The sequence below is a fragment of the Bactrocera neohumeralis genome, chromosome 3, assembly GCF_024586455.1.
Source record: "Bactrocera neohumeralis isolate Rockhampton chromosome 3, APGP_CSIRO_Bneo_wtdbg2-racon-allhic-juicebox.fasta_v2, whole genome shotgun sequence".
Lineage (NCBI taxonomy): Eukaryota > Metazoa > Arthropoda > Insecta > Diptera > Tephritidae > Bactrocera > Bactrocera neohumeralis.
Window position 1 is genome coordinate 77,284,412 of NC_065920.1, and position 27,041 is coordinate 77,311,452.

The 27,041-nt window shown below is 34.6% G+C and overlaps 1 protein-coding gene and 1 long non-coding RNA gene across 9 annotated transcripts in view; one reads left to right on the forward strand and one right to left on the reverse strand.

Moving 5' to 3' along the window:
• Positions 1–2,115: 2,115 nt before the first annotated feature.
• LOC126752446 (ADAMTS-like protein 3) overlaps positions 2,116–27,041 on the forward strand; it is a 31,063-nt gene continuing 6,137 nt past the window's right edge. Inside the window, exons 1-3 of one of the 8 annotated variants that reach the window (XM_050463242.1) lie at positions 2,116–2,242; positions 3,584–3,973; positions 5,876–6,248. In XM_050463242.1, coding sequence (XP_050319199.1) covers positions 2,220–2,242; positions 3,584–3,973; positions 5,876–6,248 — 786 coding nt within the window. In that variant the 5' untranslated portion in view covers positions 2,116–2,219. Of the gene's footprint in view, positions 2,243–3,583; positions 3,974–5,875; positions 6,249–10,469; positions 10,487–10,524; positions 10,580–10,694; positions 10,775–27,041 lie in introns of those variants that run through there. The other 7 variants (XM_050463246.1, XM_050463248.1, XM_050463250.1 and 4 more) reach the window with 7 other exon arrangements.
• LOC126752448 (uncharacterized) lies at positions 9,982–11,490 on the reverse strand. Its single transcript, XR_007666000.1, has 2 exons — positions 11,321–11,490; positions 9,982–10,833 (listed from the first exon to the last, which is right to left on the reverse strand). It is a non-coding gene; the product is annotated as an uncharacterized LOC126752448 (long non-coding RNA).

Genomic DNA, 27,041 nt, shown 5'->3' on the forward strand with positions numbered 1-27,041 from the left:
GATTTTAGGTATTTCTCGGAGTTTAGTCTTCATAATTAAATAGATCACACCGAAATCCTAAGTTTGGTATACATTTCATTCCGTATCGGAAGCCAATTCCCCTCGACAGTCGTGTCCATGAAGTTGGGAAGAGCAGTTAGATTCTTTGCTATACTTCCGATTAGCTCTGATGTTCATATTGAGCGACAAGTTTTTATGGCTACCACAGTGGTCTGATTCACGATAATTAGGTCCTGGAAAATAGTCTTGGCCAAATTTCGTGAAAACATCTTGTCAAATAAGAAATTTTTCCATACAAGTACATACTTGATTTTGATCGACCAGTTTGTAAGGTATATACCCAAGTATATGCTATAATGGTCCGAAGTCGATTGATTCCGACAAACGAGCAGCTTCTTATGAAGAAGAGGACTTCTCAGCTTGTTACGTTGGGTATTTATATAAGTACTTGAGGGTTGTTGACATTTCCTTCTGGGTGCTGCGGACTTCGTGGCAAACTTAATGTACCGACCGATATACATATGCATGTATAAAGAATAAAATAAACAGAAAGGAGGCATGTAATAATAATTATACAAACCAATTTTTATTGGAATCGGTCCGGCTAATCTTCTAAACTGCATATTTTCTCTCTATGGTGGTATTTTTGCCAAAGTGGAATTTACTGGACAAATTGGGACGGAAGGCCCAAGAAACGTGCTGTTTTGACGGGGTCGAACCAAAGGGAGAGGGGTGTCAGATGAGTGGGGTTAGATGCCAGTGTCATGTCAGTTTACAGTGGACTGAAATATAGATATAAGGCCTAATTAGGCCCATTACCCTCGTCTATGGTTTATAAAGGCATAAAGTAAACCGGGAATGAATTTATCCCGCCCAAAAACGGCTTCGGAAATCAGCGTTAAGCCAATTCATTTCGGACAAATACACTTTTTTTTATCGAATTCCGATCCAATATAAATTTCGAGTGTTAATTTTGCTGAATTAAGTGACCGACTACCGGCTTCTTGTTTCCAATTTAATTAATTTTCAGGTGCTAGGTTTATATTTATTGAAAACATAATAAAATAATAAAAAGTTTTCGATTAATCTTCACTACCAATAGAATTTTCACGTTTGAATTTCAAAATGTATCGCTCTTGAGCTTTTAAGACGGAGGAGTAAAAACTACGCAACATCTTCTGCAGGTGTCTTCTCCTACTTGCAGGTCCCGTCAATACAAACACTGATGCTTATACCTGATTTACACATGTGGCAATTATAAATATACGAAAAAAGTCGTGCCGTTTATCACTGCCAATCGTCAAGCAGATGTCAGGCTTTTATGTGTGCATAAGTATATATACATACATACATATATTAGGGTGGGACAAAAAAAATTAATATTTTTTTCTTGTTAATGTGAAATATAGTTTATAGGCACGTCTAGGTCTTGAATAATTTTTCGATTAAGTTAAGCGTATACGAGATGTTTATTGCCAAGAATCTTCGAACAATGGAATCCATTTTCCGAGAATCCACTTTTTATAGGAAAAATGCAAAAAAAAAGGAAAACTAACAGACCATTTTTGTAGGGCAGTAAATTTCCTACAAAACTATGAGTTTTAATAATAACAAAAAATTTTCATATAAAATTCTTAACAAAATGATTGTCTTAAAATAATCTAACTTCAAACGAAAAAACCATAGGTGACCATTTTGTAGAGCATTTAATTTCCTACAAAATCCATGAAACGAGATGCTTTTCAAGTTTTCCAAAGTCGATTTTCATATGTGTTTTTCTATCATAATAAGAAAAAAATAGAAAAATGTTAGGTCTTTCCCCTACAATTCAAAGCTCATACTTGGTGAGATTTTCTAACAGGTGTCTATCATACAATTTTTCAGAGCACCAATGAAAAAAATATTAGTTTTTTGAGCCAACTTAATATATATGTACAGACGTACATATATACACATAAAATACCTATTTAATATAATTTTTACAAATGCCACAGAATTGAGATAAAAAGCTTCTTGTGTGGCGTAAAAGTTGGTCCAAGGCAATAATGTTTTTTTAACAGCATAATCAGTTGGCTGCAGGGGTTTCAATAGCGTGGACGTTACAGCAAAGTTTTCGAAAATTTAGTATTTTGAACTTATGTGTTTATTCAAAAACGCTAATGAAGCAGAATTGATCTCATAACTTGCGAATTTTGAACGCTTATCAAAGTATTGCTGAAATGTTGCGAATAAAAGCATTAAGGTTTGTGCTGCGCATGTGATACCGGAGGGCGTTACGCTGATTGTTTAAAAAAAATAGAGAATACAATTTAAATTATATATGTATACATATATTTATGATAACATTAAAATTGTAAGAGACTTCGAACAAGATTTTTAAATCAATTTATACAGGATCAGCACAATTCTACAAGTTAATTATGCAGAAATGTTTCAAATATTGCAAATCATTTTCTAAATTTAGAAAATTAATCGGACAATGCAAAAATAATAAAAGTTTGCCTATGAAATGATATTGCAGCGTTTTCAAAAAAATATCTAAGCTTAACAATGCCAATGAAGCGTGCAAATAATTAAAAAAATATTATTCAGTTTGAATACCGAGCTAAAACAGACAAAAAAGATAAAAAAAAAACAAAAAATAAAATAAAAAACAACAAATGAAAGAAAATCGGGGTTATGTTTTTCTAACGAGCACAATGAACTCTTTTGTGGGCAAATACTTGTGTGTAGCATGCAAAAAACGAAAAAAAGAAGAAAATTTGCAATATGCGCAAATTGATTCGGGTGCGGTTGGGATGCGATCATCGCCAACGAATTAGAATACAAACAGTTTGTCACCAATTTCCGCGTTTTGAGCGAATTGTTTGATTTAGGTGATTACAACAAAAGCTAATTGAATAAAAATGCAAACAAAAAATATTAATTAAATCGCCGTTTTCAACATAAAAGGTCTTAACGACAACTTTTTTTGAAAACGTGAAATTTCGCATTTAATTTATTGTCTACGTTTTAAGATGTGTGAATTGGAAATAATGGATTTATCGCCTTTTTGGTAGAATAAATGCAATTTACCAATTAGAGCATGTAAATGCGAAATTAGCATTTAAATGGACAGTTAGAGTGAGTGAGTCACATCAAATTCCAAAGTTATGTAAACAAAATAGTTTAGTAAATAGACAAAGAACTCGAAAAATGTTATTTATATATTTATGTGTGCATCTTAATGTTAATGCATTGCATTCAGCATAAATATTGGGTAGTCGAAAAAGTCTTTTCGTATTTCTAATCAAATTTTAACTAATTTTTTTATATTTATAATAATAAATAAATTTTGGTCGACAACTTTTTGCCATTTTTCCGCTAGAGACATTATTCCATCAATGTAAAACTTTCGTCAGTGTAAATCGAAATTTCGAGAAAATCTCACCTTTCCAATACTGCATGATATAACACAATCTGATTGGCAGCATTGGTTATACGACTGCAACGACATCTCTTGACAAAATACTTTTCCGACTACCAATATAATACCATATTACATAACTGTAAGTAACATATTATATTTTTCGATCCCCAACAGTTCCAGAAAACAACTACTTTGGTTGTTTTTGTTAGCGCTAGCGTGCTTTACATATGGCACCGAGTTTTCGGCTACTCCAAAAAATTCCGAGTCATCCTCAATAGCTAACGGTACTGAAATTTTGAAAAGCCTAAGCAATACAAATCAAAAAGAAAACTTGAGAAGTGAAAGCGCAGAGGAAAATGTGGATATTGATTATGACGAGGAGCAGGACGACGATGATGATGACGATGACGACGAAGTAACAGGAGAAAGGCCAAAACACTCACGCAAAAAGCTTATTAGCATTATAAAACGTGTGGGCACAACTTTTACTTGGGATCGCTGGGAAAAGTGGACTAAATGTAGTAACTCTTGTGTGCAAATACGCCGCAGAAAATGTATCGAACGGTGAGTACTATTGAAATGAACAATTCAAAGGATGTTGTAGTTGTTTATGGTCTGTCTTCCACATCTTTCAAACATACTTGTATGTTTGAAGGAGTTACTCTGCTAAAAATATAATACAACATTTTTAATGACATTTTATAAAAATATATACTCTAAATAATTCATTAAAGTCGTTTGTGTAGGTATAATTACAATTTGAAGGGGGTATATTAAGTTTGGCACGAAGTTTGTAACACACAGAGACTCTATTAAAGATCAGATGTTCGTCAGTCTGTCTGTCTGTATATAGTTTGCGACTCTTAGTTTTTATACTCTTGCACCATGTTGCAACAGAGAGTATATCACCTAAAAGTAATCGAAATGGATAAAGGGTTATATGCATATTAGTGATTAGTATGATGAGACGAGTTGAAATCCGAGTGATTGCCTGCCTGCCTACCGTCCGCACATCCGTTGGTGTAAGAGATCACTTGAGTAAAAATCAAGTTATCTTAACGAAACTCGTGCTCGTGTTTCTTGGCACCCAAGGAAGGCTGGTATTGAAAATGGGTGGAACGGTTCTTTTGACCGCCGACAAAGTGCTATAACTAACCATTAAATGCAAAATTTTAATTTAGTATAAGAGATCACCGAAGCATGAGGTACCTTATAGCCAAGAATTGTTTAAAAGTGGAGGTGGCTCTGCTCCATAAAAATGCATTTTTAGTAGTTTTCAAAATAACCGTTATATCGAGAATGTTATCTGTTTTTACCCATGTTTACATAATATACTTCAGCAAGAATGGTTAATTTAGTTTTAGTACCCACATCACTATTCACAGTCATAATTCGAATATATTGGAACCAACATTAATACCAACAAAAACGTCAGCCAAGAAATTCAACGCAGACTTCGGACTGAGTAGGCAATTGAGAAGTAAAGTCCTCCCTCTACGAACAACGACCAAACTCTATAAGCCACTCATTATTCCCGTTCTGCTATATGGTGCAGAGGCATGGACGATGACAGCATCTGATGAGTCGGCGTTGCAAGTTTTTGAGAAAAAAGTTCTGCAGAAGATTTATGATCCTTTGCACATTGATCACGGCGAATACCGCATTCGATCGAACGATGAGCTGTATGAGATATACGGCGACATTGACATAGTGCAGCGAATTAAGAGACAGCGGTTGCGCTGGCTAAGTCATGTCGTCCGTATGGATGAAAACACTCCAGCTCTGAAAGTATTCGACGCACTACCCGCCGGGGGAAGCACTGGCGCGCTGTTGTAAACTCAAGTATAACCGTGTAAGCGGTGTCTACGCCAATAAGGAAATGAAGAAGTTTGGCAAATTGTTTAATGAAACCATTCGCACTAAATTTCACAAGGTTGTTCAAGGTGGGGAGGAGCTTTATATGAGCGGATAAAAACTGTACAATGGGTGTGGCGACGCCCACCTTTGGGTGAAATCCTACAGCTTGGGAACTACTGAATCGATTTTTACATAGTCACCCAAACATTCCACTGTGAAACTGTGGTGTAGTCTCTTGACTGAAATGGACAAAATCAGGGCTATACTTCCCATAAATCATTAGCTCCCTATATGTACCTACTATATTGGTCAATCTGCCTTGTTTCTTAATTTGCAAATTGCGAGAGTATAAAAATTTCGGCTATACCCGAACATAGCCCTTCACTACTTGTTGAGATATTGATCTGAAATCTGCAAACTGTTGGCCGGTTACGTTTTCAGATTTAGTTTTACGTACGTTTATCTTCTTATCTACTCAAGTTTTATAAAATTACATATTTTTGGGACTACTATTTTTCTTCATTAGGGAAAATCTCTCTAAAACTTTATAATATCTAACTGCTCTCTTTTATCAATGGATGAGTTTTTTTTACTTTATTTTGTTTTAAGTAAACTGACTTCACTTGATGCTGCTCCGATTGACCGTGAATTCTATCCAGAACCCAATGGCCTCACCGGTTGTCGAGGTATTATAAAACGGTTCCGGCTTTGCAAGGACGAAAAATGTAAGGCGAACAAAAAGCGGCAACGTGACGAACAATGTGCCGCCTTCAACAGAATAGCATATAAAGAAAAGTACTACAACTGGTTGGGTTATGAAAAAGAACACAACGAGTGTGAGTTGTTTTGTCGTCCAAGTGGTTCGGGCATGTTCGTGAGCATGAATCAGTCGGTGACTGATGGGACTACCTGTGGCAGACCGGCAGTGTATTACACGCACTATTATAGACGTAAAGCGGTATGCGTGGAAGGAGTTTGTCGGGTGAGTAATACGAAGGCTATTTAGTATAAGTTGTAAGGAAAGAGTTTGCAGAAAATATTCTATATTAAGGAATCGTTTTCCACAAGTTTCAAAATATTTTCTTGTGTACTTTCAATGTCTCACATATTAGTGATCGATTATAGTTTATCTCTTCTCCTTCTTAACTAAATTCTGTTCTCACATTAAATGTTCGTTACAGCATTGGCTGACCTTTTTCACCACTTGACCTTCGCAGCTTTTATTCTACAGTTGATGAGTTTTCTTGATAAGAATGAAATAACATAGATTATGCTGTAATCAATACTTTAATGATTACTGTATGCGAAATCGATCCATTCATCAGCTAATAGTCGTAAATATAATAAAAATCGTGCGCCATTGTTGAGCGCGTCGCCTTGGTCAAACGTTTGAGCTTTGGACGTTTTGATCGCTCCGATCGTTTTGATGATCTCTCAATTCTTCTTCGCTGAACCAACGTGTAAAAGTTGCAATGGAAAAATTACACACTTGATTAAATTTGATTGAATTGCTGATCAGCTGGTTGAGTCTTACATCTTGCTTGGCCGGCTGCATATAGCACCCGACGCGAGTGCATTCTAAGCATCACCATCATCATTGTCAGCGTCATGATGAGCGCTTCAAAGGCGACACTGCCATTTGTAGTGGCCTTTTGACGGCCGATCGTTGTGCATCGTCACAAAGTTATCACGATCCGCTCAGCTCATTTGCGCAACGATTATCTCTAATTTGTTAAAATGTACATTACCGTGTTCGCTGTGTGGACATGATAGCGGTGATAAGCGACTGACCGTTGGTGTAGTTGGTCACGCCGCGGCCGCGACCACGGCGGCTGTTGGCCACTCGTTGCGCTACAAAAATGTGTGCGCTGCCGTTGCGTTTACAAATCATTTAAATTCGTTTTATGATGTGCACACTTTTAACTTTTTTCCGCTGATTCTCCTTTTTCAGTTTTATTTGGTGGCACTTTGGCCAATTGGCACTTAGCCGGCTTGCCGCTCATTTGTAGTGATGATGCTGATCTCGTGCCTCAGTCGGCAGATGGCAGCCATTCAAGCATTTAACAAGTCGCCCGTTCATTTTTAGTTGGACGCTGCGGAGTTGGCATAAAGAAAAGATATTACGAATATTTTTTTAAGAGTTTTGAACCTTTGATCTCATTGTCGCGTGCGAACGTGTCTATCGTGGTGTGAAGTTGAGAGTTTTGTGAGAGATTCAAGTACAAATAGGTGCAGATTTCCTTAATAATTTATATATTTACATCTGTATGTATGTATTAATGATCGTCAAAGCATGCTGCCAAAGAATCAGAATTGAGACTCCAAATGTTTAGTAAGAGATTTAGATGACCATTTCACCAGTATATAAGATATAATTATGTTCACACCTATATAGCTTGGACGTTATATAAGTACATGTGGAGCTTATTGCTGGCGGCTTTTCGAGTAGTCTCTTTATGTTGAAAATTTCTGAATAATCTGACATTTGGCATCCCTAAAATATAGAGACCTTGTTAATCTTCAATTTACAATTTTATTAACAGAGTATAATATGTTTGCCACCGAGTTTGTAACATCCAGCAAAAATGTCGGAGGCCCTATAAAGTAAATATTACTGTGGTCTAAAAATAAGGTAGAACTATCATTTAAAATTCCCGGGCTTTAGAAAGACAGGTACATTTTTTTCTATGTTGGTTGGACTATTTCTAACAATTTACAAGCGCCTGCTTGTCAAAAGGTTTATTTATCTCCGAATTAGTCTTGAATTTATCGAATCTTTACAATAATTGATTTTGTTAAGCCAAGAACGCTTGCTGCAAATTTTGTTTGCGGATGGGAATGTTGCGGCTGGGATTTGGTGATCAAACTATGCCATAAGAAAAAGTTTATAGGTGGTACAATGAATTCAAAGTGGGCTGAGAAATCGTTAAAGTCGATAATATTTATTTTGTCGCCTTCAAAGTAATCCCCACCAGATGTAATATAATTATGCTAACGATTTTTCCAGTCCTCGAAACACTTTTCATAAGCACTTTTTGGGATGGCTTCTTCAGCGAATTTTGTTTTATCTCTTCGATAGACTGAAAACGTGTTCCATGGAACGTTAATTTCAGTTTGGGGAACGAGAAAAAATCTCACATTGCGTTTTTGCCTTTACATCGGTGACATTCAATGTCCAATTTCTTGAAATATTCGGATCTCCAAACTTTTCTCGGAATAATTCGGTTATTGCAAGTCCTGAGTGGCACGTAGCCCCGTCTTGTTGGAACAGGATGTTGTCAAGGCCAACTTCTTCCAATTGCGATCATAAAAAGTTGGTTATTATCGATCTATACCGCTCTCCACTAAGAGTACGTGGTTCCCAGCTCCATTTCGAAAGAAGTTCGTACCGATGATTCCACCATATCAAAAACCACACCAAACTGTCAATTTAGGTTAATGTATTTAATAGTTGTTGGCGCTACGAGTTTTTGAGAGTTAGGTTCTGCGGACGATTTACGGTCCTTTGCGCATTGGCAACGGCGAATACTGTATTAGATGGGACGATGAGCTGTACGAGATATAAGACGACATTGACATATTTCAGCGAATTAAGAGACGACGTTATGTGTCTACGCCAAAAAAGAAGAACAATAATAGTTGTTCATGAATAATTTGTGGATTTTCTTTGCACCAGAATCGAAAGTTTTGTTTATTTACCGCACCATTCAGATGCAGATGAGCATCATCAGAACAGATAATTTTCTTTTGAACAAAATTGATTTGATTTTGAAAAAAATCGTTATCGTATCAAGTGGTTCCAAGGCAAAATCATCAAATTCACGACGTTTACGGTGGTCCGACGGCTTCAGTTCTTCAGTGAGAACTACTTTATGCGGATGCAAGCCCAAATCCTCTCTCAAAATCTGCCAGTTTGCTGTTTGAGACAGACGCAATTCTTAAGATCAACACTTGCCTGAAAGGCAACAATATTTTCAGTACTCCGAGCGGTTCTTTTCTTATTGGCACTTGAGCATTATTATTTTGATAATAAAACTTAATAATTTAAGGTTGTCCTTGCGTAGTATATCTTTCCGTGATTAAATTGTAAACCGAAACGACACTTAGAAATCACATCACCTCTTTGGAAAACACGGTATAAATGATTACCGTGACGAGCGGAGTCGATCGATGCGTCTATCTGTATATGCGCGAAAGAGTCTCAAAGTTTCTTCTCTCCATGAAGCTGTTCATTTGTCGTAATCGCCGACATCGGACCACTATAGGATAACCTGTCACACAAACTGACGGATCAAATTAAATTCTTCTTTGAAAAACATTTTTATTTGATAAGATATCGTTATGAAATTTGGCATGGATTACTGCCTAATGTTGCTCTACAATCTCCGTAAAATTGTTTAGATCAGGCATTAAATGACTGATCAAAATCAAGTTCTTGTATGGAAACTTTTTTATTTGTGAATGGTATTATAATATCAGTGCAACCGAACATAACTTTTTTTGTTTTTATCGCAACACGATATAAAAATTTCGATAGTTTCGTTACATATTTTTGCAACCGTGAAAAACCGAACCTGTACTTGCGCTCAAAGCTGGGAGTTATTGTTCATGCATACATACACACATGTCAATATATTTGCAATTAACTTACCACCTCTGACTTGCTTTAATTGTCACTAGACCTTAGGCCTGATTTAATAATACATACCACAGTGTTTGTTGCTATTGTTGTTATTATTATTAATGAATACTTTCAGCGCATCTGTGCATTACAATCGGGGATGTAAACAATTTTCGACGGCTTTTCAATATCACTTACATTGTTGTCGTTGTTGTTGTTGCTTTTTCACATAAACACATACACTTGACCTCACCACCCTCTCCCACAAACGCGTCGATACTTCAAGTTCACTTGACGCTTTTTCTCATTGCTTTTTGCTATTGTATGTGTCTATGTCGCCTGTTGTTGTTGTTGTTGTTGTGGCTTTTCGATTTTTCACTCTTGTGTATTGGCCGCCAATAATTGTGTTGTTACTTGGCTATTGTGGCGTACACATGTAGTTGCGAGCGGTTAGTGCCTTTGCTGGTGGCATTGTTGTTGTTAGTTGTTTGCTACAATAGTTGGCAGCAATTGCTATGGGATGCTGCATTGCTGCTCTGCAAGCGTGCGATTGCGGCTCTTCGTGAAGATTTTTGAGTTGTTTCGCTATTGTTATTGTTGTAATTGTTGCTTTTATTGTTTTTATGTATTTCTGTTATGATTTGGTTAGCGTTGCTCGCGCATTATTATTGTTATTGTTTTGGCATTTATCCGTATGTATCGCATTTGGTATTTGGTGTGTGTGATTTTTCGCTTTTAATTTTCTTTTTTGATGTAGTATATAGTTTTTTGTGTTGAAATATTCGAAATCATAAATTTTTCTCGTAGCCAAACTCATTCGCCGATGTTTTGTCAACCGCTCAACAACGTGTCCGGTATTCTGTGCGACGGTACTTAGCGGTCAGTGGGTGAATTAATGAGTTATTAATTGAGTTTTGGCGGTGAAACGTTGCGAACAATTAAAAAACTTTGTGTGTGAAAAATAAATTGAAGAAATTAAAAATCTCATTAGTTAGTCGTTAATAAACGTACGAACTTTCGAAAAATTTTACACATTTTGTAAAAAAAAACATTTTTGTGATAAAAATTTGACAATTATAAAAATTTATTTTTTGTCGAAAGAAAGTTTGAAGAATTTAAAAAGATTTTAAAAATTGTGAAAAAGAAAACATTTTTTTGTCGGAAGAATTTTTTAAGAATTTAAAAAGATTAAAAAAAAATGTTGAAAATAAACATTTTTTGTCGAAACGGAAGATTAAAGAATTTTTTTTTTATTTAAGATTTTAAAAATTGTGAAAAAAAAATTTTGTCAAAAGAAATTTTGAAAAATTTAGAAAGATTTTAAAAATTGTGAAAATAATTTTCAAATATGTTATATAAATTTCATTTTTATCTAATGAAAATCATTAAATTTTTATAAATACTTATTCAACTTTTGTATAGAATATATGTACATATTTTCTTCCATGCGAACCCCAAATCAAATCTATCATTCTCATATAAATGTATTAATCTCTTCACTGTGCACTGCTACATTTACATATCTCTACATACTTATGTATGTATGTTTTGTATAGAATTGTTGCTATAAACCTTGCGTGCACTTAAACGATCTATTCACCTGTTAAACCGAACGTGTTAACTGACACTAAATACATCTGTCAAATAGGAATTTATTTGATTTCCAACGTATCTACATATCCATACACATATACATACATATGTATGTATGTATGTACAAAGTTGTATTTTGATATGCATTTAATTTTATTAGTTAGACACATCACGAGAGGAATTTTTTATTTTATGCTCTGTTCTTTCTGTGAAATGTTGTGCCCTGTCAAAGTACTTCATCGTGTTAATAAAGAGTTCGTTGTTGAATAAGAGAAATCAATTCTGCTATCTCCCACTGTACATGAAACCTCTAGCTTTTTTGTAGTTTCAGCTATAGAACTATAAAGTATAGACTCATGTTAACGTTGCATGAATTTTGTACCTTCAAATCTATTGTTTAAATTAACTATTATTTCCTGCGATAAGTGTAAAGCAGGAGCCTAGTACGAACTATTTATTGTCTTTTGATGGCTAAACACATAGTAGAAATAGACTCACTCGAAGTCTGTGAACAAAACGGTTGGCCGACTGAAAGTTACACCGCTGCTAAGGTCATGACACGGGCCTACCGATTCATATGGTGTTTGGGTATGCTTTAAACTATTGATTTTTAGCATTAAGGAATTACATGGATTTTCTCGGGTAAAAAGCAGCCTTTTTTCAACAATTTTTTTCTCACATAAAAAATGAAATATTTTATTAGAAACTTCTATTGTTATAAACATACACTATTATCAAAGAAATTCGGAAATTTTGGAAAATAATATTTTAAACTCGGCCATTGCGACCCCTTTCTAGTGACCCCTCGGGAAAAAGATGCGCCCGCTTTGGCAAGATAACTCCTTCCAGGATCATCTAAAGTGAAAAATTCGTTTTTTAGTTAAAACCTTAACTTAGAACTTGAACAAAGGTCTAGCTATCCTCGAGTGCACAAGTTCTCAAGGCTGTATATTCGAAACTATTACTCAGATCAACTTGAAAATTTAGGACAATATTTTAAAGGTAAAGTAGAATTTAATAAGATAACAAAAAAAATAGATTTTTTGAAACCCGTAAACCCATGTAACCTCTTGAATAGTTATTGAATTGCACAAAAACACCCGCCATGCTGGTAGTGGGAATATAGACGTCTAGGATTTATTAGCAATTTAGTACTTTCTACCCAAAACCTCTTTGTATCGCTCCCTCCCTAGCCGTTGAAAGTTGTGTAGAATAGCTTATTGGTTGTTAGAAGCTAAACCTTATATCTATCTGCAACCTGTTATCCGTCTGATCAAAGGACTGTAACATAAGAACATGGTTCATGGGGCTTACAGATCGGGAAGACTGCAGGAAATGTCAAAAGCAAGGCACCAGTGAAACAATGCTGCTTCCCTTGTAGTATCCCGGGTAGTTCCGTGGGATAGTCTGCAGCTGAGAATAGGTTAGATTGAGTGGATTGAAGTTCCGCATTCCAGACTACTTAAAAAAAGCATCTCTTCTATATTTGGCTTGCATAGGTAAAACAACTTCAAGCCCTGGGGCCCAAAGGTATGCTAGTTAGAGGCTTCGTTAATGAAGCCAAAGAAGATGTTAAAATTCGTGTAAAGCGCTGACATCTTAAATGATGACTACTCCTCATGCACTTCGTGGCGGTACTTCATCTGGTAACACTAAGGTCAATAACTGGTTAATGCCTAGCTTAGAGAAAGGGTATGAACCTACCGGACTAATCTAACCCAAACTTTTATAAAATTATTTCTCAGAAAATGTTAGCTTACATATGTTGTCATAGAAGGCTCTGGCGTTGGTAGAATTAAATATTTTTCAGTTTGTGCTGTTGTAGAGGGTTCTTAGAGTCCAACAGTTGATATCTTCGGGCTTGTGAAGTCTGATTTTGCATTTATATAAACTTTTTATTCACATAACCACAATAGAATTTGATTTGTACTTGACATCAATTACGGTTCCAAACGAAGTTCTCATTCGAGAGCTAAATTAAAAATCGTTGGAGAACTAAAAATTTCTCGATTGTTGATTTAAGTATTTTCCGTTAGCTTGAGAAGACTCTGTTTCTCTGATGTTTCTAGAAGGAGAATCGAATATTTTGAAGTTTGAACAGAGTATTCTTAGTTAGATAAGTCTTCCAACAGTTGACTTCTTCGAGCTTGTAAAGCCTCATTTTGAATTTAGATAGACTTTTTATTCAAAGATTGAGAGCTATTTTTTTTAAATTTTCTCGATTGTAGGTTCATGTATCTTCTGTTCCGTTTTCTGTTCTTACTACAGTTTTCTCTAAATTTAGATATTAGAGAAAGGGAGTCCATTATCTAACCTTTCGCTGATCGTTGTGTTTGCTGGGTTGTGTTTGTGGTGAGGAAACCTTTTAGCACCAAATAAAACACTTAAAAAAAATTGATGGCTTGAATGGATAATGAGCATAAGCCGTGTTTAGTGTGAGCTTGGCTGCAGTTGCACTAGCGAAATTTTCTTCAACAAACAATTGATATTTCAAAGCAAATAAAAGGTAACTAATTCGTCTCGCACAATGGAAAGGAGATCAAATCGAAGTAAAAACGCACAAAAAATTTTTTTTTTCACAGAAATTTTATTTTTCACCTTCCACTTGGTCATCGTCATTACCTTTCGCTTTGTTACAGTACACACACATGCACATATACCTATGTATGTTTGTTTGTGTGTGAGTCGGTGTAAGTGAAACTGTGTGAATTTTCGTAAAGCGGAAAGTTTTATTTGGTTTTTATCTGTTGCTAAATTAACTATTGACGTAACATCAATATGTTTGCTGAACGCAAATAACAAATAGACAGAAAACATAAGACAAATGGCTAAACACTTTGACCCACGGCACTGCTTCAGACTAGTTCATATGTATAACATAAGTATGTAAGTACATATGTATGTAGGCACATACTCGCCGATGTACAAATAAACATTCATCATCTTATATACACTAGTGCTCAGCCACATGCTTTTCGGCTAACAGTAACAGTTTATCTGAAATATTTATTTTCATTTACCGTTACATTGCCATTTTTCTTCAAGCCTAGTGTTCAGATAATAATGAAAAGCTGCCATTCGATGCTTTTTTGCTTTTTGCTGATTGAAGTGAGTGCGGTCCTAATGTCCAATGTAGCGGTAGTTATCAGCAAATCTGTCTGAGAAACTTTAATGAGCAGCCAGAAATGTGCGTAATGAAAATACAATAACAAATACAACAAAATTTTAAATCACCACGATTTAACTAACATGGAAAAGTAATTAGCCAAATTCTTTTTACATTTTGATTTTTTTATAATTTTTTTATTTGTTGTAAATGATTATCCCGGAACATGCAGAAAAACTTTGTTTCTTCATTTTGTCGGAAGGTGGCGGATTAAATATTTATTTAATGAAACAGATTAAATAAATTTGATATTTAATTTGGCGTGTATGGCAAAATGCTTGCAATTCGTTTTCCTATAAATTATTGCTAACCTGAAAAGCATCCGGGAAATGTGCCAATAATTGTCTAATAAATTTATTTTTCTTGCTTAAAAATACTTAAAACATCTATGTATTGTTTGTGTGGAGAGCGTTCATGATATGTTTCACGCTTGTTGAAAATATTCAAAGCATTTCATAAAACTTAAGGGGATGTTCTAGTCGAGATATCGGAGTTTCGAGTCATTTTATGGCAATTGATAAAAAACATGTGATATTTTTAATAAATTTTTTTTTATTACATATTTGTTCCTTTATATATGAGTACAGAAAGTTAATAAAAATTTATTTTAATCATTGGTTTCTGTGTCGTTGAAGTGGCGGCGGCAAAAGTCCGTGTCCTCATCGCCATGATTTCTTTGTGATCATATGAAAAATAAAACAATGATGGAGCTGTAAAACTGGAAAAAGTTTTAAACTGAAGTTTTGACGAGAATCTAAACAAGCTGTACATCCAAACCGTATTGGAATTTTCATTAGTAAAAAGTATTGTTAATTTAAAATAGTAATATTAAAATGTATAAAAGCGAATTTAGCTGTAGATATGTATATTCAGCTGAATAATTCGAAACATGACTTTGTCTAATTGATTAAAGGAGTTTCAAACCAATGGCGCTTCTATAAATATTGGGTAGTCGAAAAAGTCTTTTCGTATTTCTAATAAAACTTGAACTTATTTTTTTATATTTATAATAATAAATAAATAAACAAATATGTACCATTTTAGTCGACCACTTTTTGGACATTTCCAGAACGGAAGCGAGCGAAACTTTGTTGTGCTACACGAACTGAAACAGCATCGTCTCCGTAAACTGCACATATTTCATTGGTGGCTTGCGTGGCACTCTTCCCTTTTTTATACAAAAATTTCAAAATATAGCGAATTTCTTCATTATTTTCACGCATTTTTGAACAGCAGTAACTCTTTTTCAACTTCCACTTTAATTTTTTGGTTAAATGAATCTTAAAAGCTCACCTTTCCAACACTATATGTTATTGTTATTGCACTTGTAGCGAGTATCCACTGTCTTGAGCTTATTGGTCGCAGATTGTGCTTGCTGAGATAGTTTTAAAAATACTGAAAATCATATAGTCTCACACTAATGACTTTTAAAAAACTATTCACTAAAAATTTCAACAAAAGCTATTCCTTATTAGTTGGTATTTTTAATGGTGTACTTCATTCAAAATCCGTATTTATACCCTAACAGGGTATATTAGGTTTCCCCGAGATTTCTAACACCCAGTATGAAATGTCGGACACCCTGCAAAATATTTATAAATGATAAATAATATAAGCTAAGTCTATTTAGCCATGACGAACTAGTCCCTCAGTTTTTGAATTATCGCTCTAAAATTTTTAAAACATTCTTTTCTTCCCAAAAAGCTGCTCATTTGTCGGAATCGCCGGTATCCGACCACTATACAAACTAGTTGATCAAAATCAAGTTTTTTTATGGAAAACATTGTTACTATTATTATTATTGTCGAAGGCAATGATATAATCTCCGAACGAATTGTTCAAATCGGAACACTTAAGCATATAGCTGCCAATAGAGCATATAGCTGTCATTCAAACTTACGGATCAATATCGAGATAAAGATCCTTTTAAATCATTTTAAGCTGACAGAAATGCTACTATGAAGGGTATTATAGCTTAGGTGCAGTCAATGTTAACGTTTTTTTCTTTTAATGTAAAATGAACATTATTTGTTAAATATTTATTTTTTCGAATGCTTGTTTGCTTTATTTATATACCTTTTACTATTTTTTGTACCACTCTTTCTAAGAAATTCCAGGACTTTTTACTTTGTAAAACAATTATTGTATTCTATTTATAAAAATTGCCCGCAAAATGCGTTGACATCAACAAATCCCATACTTAAACGTTTTTTAATCCCCCAAAGCAAAACACTTAAACACTCAAATACTAAAAGAACCTTGAAAGTGAAACATTTTTCACATGTTGAATAAGATAAATGAAAATATAATCTTTATATTAATTCATAAATTTGTATAAAAATTCCTCCACAACGCACAGAAGCCAAATGTCATTGTCGAAATGCCTGCGCTGCAGTGGTCGCCGCTGGTCGGCTCACCAACCGTTGCGAAGAGTGAATTCGGGCGAACTTGCCGTCTCTGCTGTGCATAAAACGGTCAACTTAAATTAAGTCATGTGTTTGTGCGTGGCACATTAGTCCATTTGCTGTTATTATTTTCAAATATTTTTGCTTTTGAAGCAGCCAGCCAAGTGTTTGGTGAATGGCATTTTAGTGGGTAAATAAATTTCTGAAAGAATTTTGACATTTTTGGCACTTTGGTGAAATGAAAAATTAGACAATTTGCCTAAAAAATTATATTAAAATTACAATTTTATAATTTTTTGTGTGCGATTTGTGACTAAACTATAAAAATAAGGCATAAATACAAAACAAATTATTTACTTTTTTTTTTTAATTTTTTTTGTGGTTAGGTATTTTTGATTCATTCAATAATCGGCGAGCTTGTACATTTTCTCATTTTATTATACATATTAACATTTCTTAATAAATTTATATTTTTCATGTTACAAATATGTGTGTTCGCTAATTATGTTGACGGAAAACCTTTGTAGCGGCATTTTATGGGCGGCCCACTGAACTTTATAACCGTTGCCGGCTAAAAGCCCACAGTTTTTTTTTAACATATAATTTTTATTCTGCATCCATATGGTACAGCAAACAAATTTGTACAAACACAAGTGCGTAGATGTATGTATGTATGTATGTATGTGCAAGCAATGTGGGAAAATCTTCTGTGTCATAAAATTGTAAAATTTGTGTTTTGTTTTGAAGCATTTTGAAATCTTATTAGCTTAGAATGTCAGGACAAATTTTATTTTTGAAATTTACGATTTGTTTATGTTTTGATGAAATAGAACATTTGTCATATGAAAATATGGCATGAACTAAAATAATAGTTTGTAGGTGGTCTTGTTCTTGAAAAATATGGAATAAATTATATTTTTTTTTGTTTTCAAACGATATTTTTGCTTTGGGGTTCACAATTTTTTTTTCTTTTTTAATGTTTATATTTTACCTAGAAACAGAAATGGTTTTAACACAGCTTTAAAACTAAAATTACTTATACGTCACGGCGACGCTTTGTGCGATAAAATATTATCGGAATATTGGGTTTTTGTCCAAACCAACGGTACTAGAACCGAAGATATTCGGGTCGGAACATTATATAGGGTAGTCGAAAAAGACTTTTCGTATTTGTTTCGTAGTATATGTACCATTTCGGTCGACCACATTTTGCCATTTTCCGCTAGAGAAATTATTTCATCAGTGTAAAACTTTTCTGGTTTCTCGGCGAAAAACTGCGGCAAGTAATTTTCACAGGCTTCTCTTGAAGCCAACTTTACTCCATTAAGAGAGTTCTGCATTAACCGAAACAAATGGTAGTCCCATGGTGCAAGGTCAGGGCTATACGGTGGATGCATCAAAACTTCCCAGCCAAGCTCTCCCAGTTTGTCCGTTGTCCTGATGGAAGACGAAGCCCTTTCTGTTGATCAGTTTTAGCTGTTTTTTTCGATTACTTGCTTCAATCTTATCAGTTGTTGACAATAAAATGTAGAATCAATCGTTCGACCAGGCTGGATCAGCTCATAGGGGATGATTCCTTTCCAATCTCACCAAACACTCAGCATAACCTTTCAAAGCGTCAATCCTGGCTTTACGACCATTTGTTGAGCTTCAGCATGCTTGGACCATGATCTTGGTCAATATTGTCGTATTTGATCTACTTTTCGTTTTCTGTTACCATTCGCTTATGAAATGGTTTGATTTCATTTCACTTCAGCAAAGAAACGCAGATGTTAGTTCGGTCTATTAAATTTTTCACAGACAATTCATGTGGTATCCAAACATCGAGATTCTTTTTGTAGCCAGCCTTTTTTAAATGGTTCAAACCCGTTTGATGATGAATGTTAAGTTCCTTAGCGGTGTCATGGTTGCTTATGTGACGCTCCTGGTCAATCTTTTTCATAATTTCATCGACTTTTCAACGAGAGGTCGACCAGAGCGAAATGCATCTTTCACATCGAAATTTCCAGAACGGAAGCGAGCGAACCATTGTTGTGCTACACGAACTGATACAGCATCGTCTCCGTTAACTTCACAAATTCCATTCTTGGCTTGCGTGGCACTCTTCCTATTTTTGAATGAAGCTTAAAATCTCACCTTTCCAACACTATATGGTATAACACAATGTGATTGGTGGTACTGGAGATATACGACTGCAACGAAATCTATTGACAAAATAGGATAATACTTTTTCGACTAGCCAATATTTACAGTAAGTGAGTACTTTATACCTTTGACTCAAAGCACTTTTACATCAAGTTGAAAAAACCTAATTATTTGTTAATGAAACAGTCAGTAATATGTGATTTCTATGAATGTATGAATATCTAAAAAATATACCGATATACATATATTTCTTTTCCTATTTAAAAAAATTTAAAACAATTCATTACATATTTTCATATGATTAAAAGTTTTTACTACTTCATTGCTTTTTGGACATCTTTTGGACTGAAATATATAAACAACTCAATGTGATTTCTCGAGGGCTATTGAAATAAAAGTGCAATAGCGTTGGCATTTTAAAGGACAACTGAGAATTTTAGTCATAAACTTGTATTATTGATTGTATTTTTTCGGCACTATCCACAAGATCGCGCTATTAAAAGGGCATTTCCCACAGAAGTTCGCTGTTATTGCCCACAGACAGCACCTGAGCGGTTCGTGTTAAATATTTGCTAGCTGAACTGAGAAATTTAGGAACAATTAGTGCGCAGTTGGCTTTGCAGTATTACATATATATGTATGTATATGTAGTAGAGTCTGTAAATGAATACTAAAACAAAATAAATGGCCCATAAGACTCTGCCTGCCAGAGTATTCACTTTCATTTACTTTCAATTAGAAATGCGTACTTCTGGCCAAATCGCTACAACTGAACGCTGAGCAATCAAAGAAGTTTTGTATCTCGCAGAGTTCATGCCACCTTTCAGCGAATGCAAACACAAACATACATACATATATATGTAGGTACGCACGAATTTATGAATATTTGGGTGTTGCTAGTTAGAAGGAAAGCTTTTCGCTTTCATTGGCCCACAGCCAAATTGACTTTTACTCTTACCACAAAACACACGAACGATAAGTGGATTGTACACGCAGTACATACATATATACTAGTGCATATTGAGATACCGCTAACATTCGTTTGGCGCGGAAAATGCTTCCTGACCAACAGGCAATGCTGGCTGAACGATTGAAATCAATCAAAATTCTATTGACAGCCTGCATGGACATATGGCTGGGCGATCGGTGATAGACGATCTATGAACTGATCGCGGACTGGCATTACGACTAAACATTCTGCAGCGGCATAAACCATAAGTGACTGTGGACTATTTTTGCTTTCGAATATACAATATAAATATATGTAATATTGGTTGTGCGGCTACTTCTCTTGTTGATTGATTTATCAAAAACACGTCAACTGAAGCAGTGCAATATTTGTAAACTTGTAAGGCTTAGTCTTTTCGTCACTGAAAATTTCAAAAGCGAAAGGTGACTAGACATATATGTAAGTATCTATTTGTCAGCGCTGTCAAAACAAAATTTGATACTTAAAAACATATTGTTGTACAAGCTACTTATGTACAGTGGTCCGCATATATTGTAGATATGTATGTATAATTGAGTACATTGTTGCATTTGCCGTGGCGTTCATCATAGCTATTTTGACGGCCAGTATTTGTGATACCACCAATTTATGACAAAATGTATTTCTGTCACTTTTCTTTTTGGCAAAAAGGCAACGCGCGTTCAAAACGGTAATAAAAAAGCCCCAGTGGGAAAAGTAAGGCGTCGGATTAAATTAAGAATTTTAATAAATATTTTTAAAATATTATGGGTAGTCGAAAAAGTTTATTCGTATTTTGTCGATAGATGTCGTTGTAGCCGTATATCTCCAGTGCTACCAATCACGTTGTATCATACCGCATAGTGTTAGAATGGTGAGATTTTAAGCTTAATTTAACCAAAACTAAATTAAATTCAGGGAAGAAGTTACAGTTGTTCAAAAATGAGTGAAAATAATGAAGAAATTCGATATATTTTGAAATTTATCTATAAAAAAGGGAAAAATGACACGCAACCCACCAATGAAATGTGTGCAGTTTACGGAGACGATGCTGTATCAGTTCGTGTAACACAACAATGATTCGCTCGCTTCCGTTCTAGAAATTTCGATGTGAAAGATGCATTTCGCTCATTGAAAAGTCGATGAAATTATGTAAAAGATTGACCAGGAGCGTCACATAAGCAGCCATGACATCGCTAAGGAACTTAACATTCACCATCTGCGATCCTTTGCTACAACGAAATGAAATCGACCCATTTCTGAAGCGAATGGCAACAGGAGATGAATAGTAGATCACATACGACAATAATGTGCCAAAAACATGATAGTCAAAGCGTGGTGAAGCTTAACAAATGGTTGCAAAGCCAGGATTGATGCCTCGAAAGGTTATGCTGAGTTTTGGTGGGAAGGAATCACCCTCTATGAGCTACTTCAGCCTGTTTGAACGACTGATTCTACATTTTACTGTCAACAACTGATGAGATTGAGCAAGCAATTACAAAAAAAAAAGCGGCCAGAACTGATCAACAGAAAGTGCTTCGTCTTCCATTAGGACAACGCTAGACCACATATATCTTTGATGACGCAGCAAAAACTGGAAGAGCTTGGCGGGGAAGTTTTGAGGCATCCACCATATAGCACTGACCTTACATCATCGGACCTCCATTTGTTTCGGTCAATGCGGAACTCCCTTAATAAAGTAAAGTTGGTCGCAATGTTTCGCCGAGAAACCAGAAAAGTTTTACACTGATGGAATAATGTCTCGAGCGGAAAAATAACAAAAAGTGGTCGACCAATATGGTATATATTTGATTCATTAAAGTTAATTATAAATATAAAAAAATAAGTTGAAGGTTGATTAGAAATACGAAACTACTTTTCGACTACCTAATATTTTTATTAAATTTGTTTAACTTCACTCTTATTTTTTGTCTAATTTGGTGGGACCCCAAATAATTTTTTTTGAAAACTGTTTTTCTTGCTGCTCACCCCTGTCCACAAAACACATTTTTATTATTTATTTATTTGTAGAGCCTATTGCACATTTCTTTGCTCACTGGGACCCTGAAATCATGTACAGTTTCAATAGCTAACATGAAAGCACAAACTACAATAAGCATTTAAAAAAAAAGTGTCATTCATGATCATGACATTATTACAATCGCTGACAACAACGCTGTGACAACTCTGCTGTTGCTGTTGCCCAGTTTGATGTCTTCATCTTTTGAATTTCTTCTTCTTTTTGCCTTTGCGTGCTGCACTAATTAAGTTATTGTTGTTTGTATTGTAGTTGTTATTGTTGGCGATGATAATGCATATTTGCAACTAATCACTTAATGATCTCGTAAACATTTTGTAACACACTTTTTTTTTACAAAAATTTAATTTTTCGATGGATTTTTTGTGGTTTTCTTCAATTAAGTGTGTGGGCGTCGAAATTTATTGGCGAACTGGCGTTTTATGATGTGAGAATTTTTTTATTCGCCATTTAATTTGTGTCTTAATTGTTCGTAATTAAGTCTGAAATGTGTAAGCGCACGCTTTTCTTGGAAATTTATGCGCTCATTGATGGATGTTGTTTTCAGAAAATTTAATGGTGAACTTAATTCTTTTTCAAATGTGGTGGTATGAATCTGTTTCAGAACAAGTGGAGTAGTAGAAAATATTGACTAGTTCAATGAGTGGGGAATCATCTTTGATGTAAAAAGATGTTTTTTTTTTGCTAGATTTTGCATTCCTAAATATATAATCAAGATGCTCTACATAATGTCATAGAAAGCAATATAAGAGGCCAAACGGGTTGATAATTTTCTCTGTTTGTCACCAGTCTTTCCCTATTAATTTGCGCCTGTAGAATTAGTAGAAAATTTTGGAATGAAAACAGGAAAATTCGAAATATCTTTCTTAATCCTTTAGTATGTATGGTACATACTACTGATGAAATTTGACCCGGACTGACGTATTTTAATATAAATTCTTATTATTGCCCTAAAAATAGGATTATTTTGAGTCAATACGAGCATGCCAATGTTTAATCCAATTCCCATACATTTGTTATAAACCTCCTAATGCCTTTCACGCACTCATGCCACTTTCACCAAAGCGGATTTTTCAGTTTAGAAACAGAAAAAAGTCACAAGTAACTAAATCTGGCGAATACGGGGCTAAGATATAACTTTCATTTCGTGCTGTATCAAAAAGTCAGTCACAATCACGCTAGAATGTCACAACGAATTATCTTTATCTTTGTCTTCATCTTTATCTTTATCTTTATCTTTATCTTTATCTTTATCTTTATCTTTATCTTTATCTTTATCTTTATCTTTATTTTATCTTTATCTTTATCTTTATCTTTATCTTTATCTTTATCTTTATCTTTATCTTTATCTTTATCTTTATCTTTATCTTTATCTTTATCTTTATCTTTATCTTTATCTTTATCTTTATCTTTATCTTTATCTTTATCTTTATCTTTATCTTTATCTTTATCTTTATCTTTATCTTTATCTTTATCTTTATCTTTATCTTTATCTTTATCTATATCTTATTAGAGCTCCATTTGCTAAAGTGTTCGACAGTTCCGACGTCATATTATCAATGTTTAATCCGACTCTCTTTCCGCAATGAGGCGTTTTATGAATCGCCTCCTAAGCTACAATACCTTTCACATCTGCTCCTTAGATATTGCAACTGATCTCTATCCGGATCAAATTTTTCAGAAAAGAAAAAATCATCTCGAACTAGATCCTTACTTAATATTACAAACATATAAAAATTACCAGAATCAAGTCAGTCAAACCATTTTTAAACGTCATTAATCTTTATCTTTGGATCACGATCTTTATCTTTATCTTTATCCATCTTTATCTTTATTCGATGACTTTAACGAAGTTTACTAAATGCTTTGTTCCATCTAAAAATTTTGTGTTTATCTTTATCTTCGAGTAGACTACCCAAAAATTTCTGCAACATTTTCAACGATTCCGTAACTGTTGGAAACACACATTTTCGAGCAAACTTTTTGTTAAATTATTTTTCTATGGCAAAAATCGCCTCACAAAATTTAAGCTACAAACTACACTAATTGACATACTGAGTTCAAACTTCAAACGAACATAAAAATAGATAATTGCAACAATCTCTGGTATTTTATATTGACTAGTCCGTATCAAATTTGATCAGACGTTAAAGCATTCTTCTATATCCATTAAAATATCTACTGAACATTTTTTAGGAACCTTACTTAACTTAAAATGTACAAACATTTCAACAGCGAATCTTTTAATTCTCTATGCTAATGTGTTTTTAATATACCCTGGAATCATTAAGTATGATATTATATATACATATATGTATGTGCCCGATGTTGCAACAAGATACTGGCGACACTTCTTAAGGGCATGACCAACAGCTGGCTACAATAAAAACGCATGTGTAAGTGTATACATATGTGTGCATGTTGCCCAGCGCAATCCAAGCTTTAAGTTCACTTGCACTTTGGCATAATACAATTTACGAGCAATAATAGCGTTATCCAGCGCCAATACTTAAAAGATACTTCGCACCCTTCGACCATATTGAACTGCACTTTTAGGCAAACAATGAGTAAATACTTAAGAAGAAGTGTAAGCAATTGCCAAACACCAGTGATCTGAGTGATGAAAGCTGAGTTCTTTTCTGGGCTAATTAACAAGTGATAATTGGGTCAGGCCGATTGGCTGATAGTCTAAGTCCGCAACAAGTGCCATGGAGTGCCCTATAATGGGGTCACAAGTGGTTCTCGGTGATTTGTTTGAAGTCAAGTGCATGTCTTTTGCCACAACCCGACGAGTGTCATTGAATTATATAATATGTAAGTATGTATGTTTTGGACCGGCGGGTATTGATGAGTTTTTTATTGCCTACAAATCGAATAATATTTCGGCACTTCGTGCTTGAGATTAGAAGCAAGCAAGGCACTTCTGCTCAATTGCTCCACTGAGCTGTGGAAATGGCCAAATATAGGAAGTAGATATTTCCATAAGCAAATCTTATTATTTTATTTTCGAATTTCTTTGCTCCGATTTACTCAGGCCTCAGCAAATGTGCTGGTGGCATACATAAATTTACCTTACGCGATTGCCGCCAAACTGTAACTGAATAAAGAAACGCTTAATTGAAATGTTAACGTAAATAACTGTATATGCGTTGCCTATAAAAGTCGAAAGCTCGATACAGAATGATTTTTCGTTGGATGTGTAGCAATTCACAAATTGCCTGCTGCTTGTGACGTGACAGCGGCGCTTGGCGTTGGTGGCGCACGCTTTCAATCAGCCATACCTATGTATAAGGATTTGTCTGCATAGTATATATGTATGTATGTATGTGTTAGTGTGCCGCGCTATGCCAACCGGCGCTAAAAAGCGAGAACGGTTTAATTAAGATTTATGCGATTTGGCAAGCATTGGCGCTCGGCAACGCAACGTCACCGGCCTATAGGCCAAAGCATAGTTACCCGTTTTTTTTTTTTTTTTTTTTTCATAACTGAAAGCAATTGAAATACATATTCATATATGCGAATGCTTAAAAGCATACCGTTACTGCCTCAGCGCATGCATGTGTGTGGTCTACACCGGCCTATGTGGACTTGGCAAAGAATTTGGGGAAGTAGGCATATTGGAGTGTTGACTGATGGTGGTGTGTGCGTTGGCGCAGACGTCCACCATTGTCCGTTGCCAACTGTGTGTGGTTGTTAGGTGGACTAAGTGAATTCCTGCATTGTTTTTTGCGAATAGTTAATTCATTTTCAATAGATTGGTTAGCGTAATTAATTGCCACCATATGCCATAGCTATGCCATGTTCTCACTTACTACGTACGCGTATAAATAATCGCATTTCGTAGGCCAACGTTTGAACATGAAAAAATAATTATTCTATTTGGGTCAATTTCGATAAGTTAATTGAACTTTGGGGTATTTGCACTAAATGGATATCTATTTATATTATATTATCTATATACTATACATAGATAGGTATTGTTCAATTCGATTGTTTTTTTAAATTATTTTCAATTATTTTTTTTTGAGTTTGTACAAATGAATCAGGTTTTGTAATGAAAATTTCAAGGAAACACAAACAGCTTCCATTCTCTAAAATCATAATCAAATTAGGCTTTGCGGCATTGGTTTGCAAATTCCTTCGGAATCACTTATTTGAAGCTTCCAAGTAAACTCGGAAGGTTAATATAGCTTTATGTAGTTTGTGGTGGTTTTTGGTTTTTTAATAATTAAAAACAATGTACATTTGCAGAATTCAATAAACTTTATCAATCGGTGAGTCATTCTGCAAAAGTTTGGAGCACTTTCAATAAAAAGTTGTCTGGCGGTGAGGAAGATATTTCTACTGAAAATATCTAAAATCACAACCAGAAAATATTTATTTTTACTATAGATGAATAGAGGTAATAATCGACGGACAAGTTAAAATTTGATTTTACTAAAAAAAGTGTTTAAAAAAATTACACTTCAGAATGACATGGGTTTCTTCGGGTAAAAGACAGTATTTTTTCCACAATTATTTCCTCATATAAAAAGTAGAAAAAAGGAGAAATTTGTCTGATATCCCTTATTAGAATTTTTTATTGTTACAAATATACACACACATATTAACAAAGAAACTCTGACATTTTTGGAAAAAAATATTTTAAACTTGGTCATTGCGACGCCATTTCCGGTGACTCCTCGGAAAACAGATGCGCCCGCATTGGCAGGATAACTAACAGGATCATTTAAAGTGAAAAATGCGTGTTTTAGTTAAAATCATAACTTAGAATTTGGTGAATGGTCAGGAAAAACTCGCCTGGAAATGTGTTTTGAACGTTGTTCAAAATTTTCTAGGA